Source organism: Durio zibethinus, chromosome 18 (genome assembly GCF_047325235.1).
Source record: "Durio zibethinus cultivar Kanyao isolate XHJ-2024 chromosome 18, ASM4732523v1, whole genome shotgun sequence".
NCBI lineage: Eukaryota > Viridiplantae > Streptophyta > Magnoliopsida > Malvales > Malvaceae > Durio > Durio zibethinus.
The window spans coordinates 22,293,545-22,297,898 of NC_143179.1; the positions used below are offsets into that span (position 1 = coordinate 22,293,545).

At 30.1% G+C, this 4,354-nt stretch overlaps 1 protein-coding gene across 1 annotated transcript; it reads right to left on the reverse strand.

Annotated features, from left to right (window-relative positions):
* Positions 1-2,393: 2,393 nt before the first annotated feature.
* Positions 2,394-3,253, reverse strand: LOC111300769 (putative calcium-binding protein CML41). The gene has a single exon (XM_022896385.2). It carries the CDS (start codon positions 3,129-3,131, stop codon positions 2,568-2,570), a length of 564 nt encoding a protein of 187 aa, XP_022752120.1. The 5' UTR covers positions 3,132-3,253; the 3' UTR covers positions 2,394-2,567.
* Between the last annotated feature and the right edge of the window lie 1,101 nt (positions 3,254-4,354).

Consider the following 4,354-nt stretch of genomic DNA (forward strand, 5'->3'; position numbering starts at 1 on the left):
ATGGAGTTCTTAGAATGTGCCACGTGGCAAATACGTAGCCCTTAGATATTTGATCTCTGGTTCTTGATATGGTTCCTCGTACAGTTGAATTCTCATGTTATTCGGATGTTCCCCGTACATGTTTCCTTAAAAAAAAAAATCATAATTCAACATTAAAAAAAATCATTTTGATGCTTCGTAGGAAGGTACAAACTATGGGTGGGGTTGCCCACTGTACAAAAAAACAAAGCAAAAGGACAGATTCGTAAAAGTTGGGCCATAAAAGCACAGTTGTTGCTTACGGCATATTTTCGGCTCTTTTCAACTAACACAGGCTCCAAGTCCAATTATTATCAAGCAAAACTACAATGGACTTTTTTGGGTTAAAAGGACTACATGTTATCAACAAGTCACCGATCTGGTCCAAATAGTAAAACCTTTAACATCTCATCAAAATAATAATAATAATAATAAAACCTTTTAACATATAAAATTTTCATTTTGATGATAATTATATAATTTGATACCTTAATTTAATTAAATATTTTCAATGTATTTGCTTTGGTGAAATGACAAATAGTAGGTTGTTTCCTAGCCTATATAAAAAGAAGTTCACTCCAAAATGCCAATAATATGATAAATCCAATGTAGGTTTTCACTGTAAATTTTTTTTACAAAGTATATTACAGTTTAAAAATAAAAAGTTAATTTTAAATATTAAAATTTAAATTTTAAACTTATTATATGTTAATTTTTAAAAATAACGACTCAAATTAATTGAATTAAATTTATCGTAATCTCTCTTTTCTTTTAAAAAGTTAAATCATATGAGTTTTCTTCCCATTAATTTAGATTAAATTTATATATTTTTATTTGTATTTTGTATCAGTTCTAACCTTGAACACGTGAAACCAACAGTGCTACAGCGAATATATTGGTAACTTGATTTTTTTTTTTTTTGTGAATTTGAATAATTTTTTAAAAAATTATAGTTGACAAAGACAATATTAAAAGTCAAGGTCTCCCAAACTTCCAAACAAAAGGAAATTAATTCCACTAGTCAAGATCTGCACATGGACAACCCATGGGCATTTAAAAGTTGCAGTTTGAAAAATCATAGGACAATGCTGTCATTTTCTTCTCACTGGCAAACTGCTACACTTTTGTAAACGACTTTATTAATCAAACCCCATATTTCCTTCGTATTCATAATCAAACCCCATATTGGCTCTTGTGTTAAAAAGTCCATATATTATCAGCAGATTCAAGTTCAACATAGTTTATTTGGATATGTTGATGGGATTGACTCAAATTTTATAAAAAATTTGAATAGAGATTTATTTAAAATAAGATTTATTAAATATTGTTAAATAGATAAAAAAATTTATGAAAAAACAAAAAATTAAAATTTATTAATAGACAGATTAATATATTTATAATTAAATGAAGTTTTCGTAAGATTATGTTTATATAAAAAAATATATAATAAAGCTATAAAATTATACTAGGAAAATATCACATAGAATTAAAGAAGATTGAGAATATTTTTTTAAATGTGTATGTTTGAGTGAACTAAAAGAGAATGATAGAATTCACATAAATATAATGCATGAAAGATTGAGAGTGTCTTTATAAGTGAGTATATTTAAGTGGATTAGAAGAGAATAAAAAAATTCATATAGATATAAAATATGGATGCACATAAATATATATTTATTTAAATCGAAAATACTCTATAAAATTAAAAAAGATAAATTAGTGAATTTTTTTTTTATCTGTAAACATAAGTTGGTTGAGTTAAACTATGCACGTTAAATTATTATCTCTTATTTAATTAATTAATTATTTCATTTTACTTTTACTAATTTACTTATTTATTTGGATTTCACGTTTTTTCACCTAACAATTGGTATTAAAACTATATTAGAAGCTTGTGGTTATGGATGAGATTCATAAGACATATAAATGTTGGAAATAAATTTTTGCAGTTACAGATTCACCATTATTGCTGATCAGATCACATCAGTTTGGCACCCGTCCAGATATTTGATTAAATTTAGTTTTCCTTTGTGGTCGAAATTTTAGTTCAAAATAAATGCCATTGGAATTGACTGAATTTCAGGGTTATGAAGCCACTTTGATGCCTCACGGGTTGTCCATTAGCATGACTCAAGTAGTTACTTATTTTGCCTCATGAAAAAGAGAAAAAGATCGATGGGGTCTCAACAAGCTTGTCCATTATCTTTCTTAACGTTAAATTGAAGATAATGCTGGTCTCTGCCTTTGCCTTGCTTTTTTTCCGATGTAGCATTGACAAAACTTTGCTTCAGCTTTAAGGGTTTTTACAGATGGCTTGATCGGACTCTTTCAGATCAGTTTAAAACGAGAACAAAGAGAAGAAAAATCATCAAGAATATTCTACAAAAGCCAAATTATGCTTTATTAATTTCCAAATTTCTCAACACAAAACTTGCTTTTGCTCAAGGGAGGAAAAGGGCACAGATTCTGTGCAACAGTGGTACACAATATACAAAGAAATGTTCCAACACAACTAAATAGTGTCCCAAATCTTAGTGGGTGAATATATATTAAGCCATCATTTGGTGAAACTCATAAAAATCAAGCACTCCGTTACCATCAATATCATATGCCTGAATCATGGCAACACACTCGTCGTAAGATTTTGCATCCCCAAGTCGATTCAACATCCTTTGTAGCCCTTTGGGAGTTATGCAACCTGAACCTTTCTCCAATTCAAACATCTCAAAGGCTTCTTTCAGATCATCATCGCTGCCTTCTCTTTTCATTAGCTTCAAGAAATCTTGGTAGTCTAACATGCTGTCGCCGTCCGAGTCTAGATCATTGATCACCCCTTGAGCATCTTCATGTGACAGGTACTCTCCAATGGATCCGAAGTAAGCCCTAAGTTCAAGGGCAGAGATTTTTCCATCACCATCTCCATCGAAATATCGGAAGACTTCTTTCAACTCATCTTCCTTTTTGCTTCTTTTAGGCGTACCATGAGGAGGCGTTGGTGATGATCGAGGAGAGCTTAAGCTCGAGCTAGACTTGGATCCACGGCGATGAAGGCTTAACCTAAGGCTCTTGTTAGAGAACCATTTGGAAGCCTTGGAAACATTAGCTGTTGCCATATTGAAAAAAAAAAGTGAAAAATCTAGTTAATTTCAAAGGTAAATGCTTTAGAGAAATTGCGGAGAACGCTAGAAGATGAAATAATATTGATGATATAAAAGAATGGTGTTGGTGGAAGGAAAGTGCATGGCAGCTTCCTAAAAGGAACCAAAATTAATTGACCTGTCCTTTATTCACTGTACAGGTATATAACTGGAGTTAATGGTGTTTTCAATAATTAATTGATCCTTTTGCCTAACAAATTTTTAGGCAAGTTAATGCATTCAAGTATAGACAGGCTCTTGGACGAGAAAATTAGGCTTATGGACTCGTTATTTGGCTCTTGGAACAAGAAACTAGCTGTTGCATGCCTAACACGAAATGCACATATGTTTATTTTACTCTTGTAATCTTAAACTCTCACGAATTAATATTTCATTTGACCATAAATATATTTTTTTTCTTTCAAAAATTGGATTTGAATTTTTATAATAAAAAATGTATTATTATATATAGAGAATATGAGCATTTTATGTTTGGGCCCTAAATCTTAATATGAAAAGAGAGTTGAATTCAAATATATATTCTTTTCTTCTTCTAAAACTATGCCTACATTCACACGTGTGTATGTGTATATATATATATATATACATATATATTATCATTTAAATCTGGTAATTTTTATATTTGTATTATATAAAATATTAAAATTTATATATTCATATCATAATTTATATAAAATTTTTGTATTATAATTTATGTCAACATAAAAATATAAAATATTTTTTTATTTTATTAAACTCATATATAATTATTATTAAAATTTTAAATTATTCATTTTTTTTATATTTTATCTATTTTATTTTATCATTTCATATTTTAAATTAGTAAGTATATGACACCATCCCAAATCTCAAACCCTAAGATCAACATCATTTGCCTAGTGAAAAAGTTTTCAACATCCTGAAGTTGCAGACTAACCTAACCGGTTCTGGGAACCGAATTGAAACCGTACTTGTGGAGCCGGTTTCAAACGTCGACCAGAGAAAGCGAAATTAACATTTGGGTAGTTTTGTAAAGTGGGCTGGAACACTGTTCTGATGAGCAGATCACCCCCTTTGTTTAGTTCTACGTATGGGAAGTGAGCTATTGGGCTTAATACTAAGTTGAGACAGCTAACGGACCACCAGGCCTGCCAGAAAAGACTTGTAGCTGAAGGTTTTGATTTAGGGAAATTGATGGT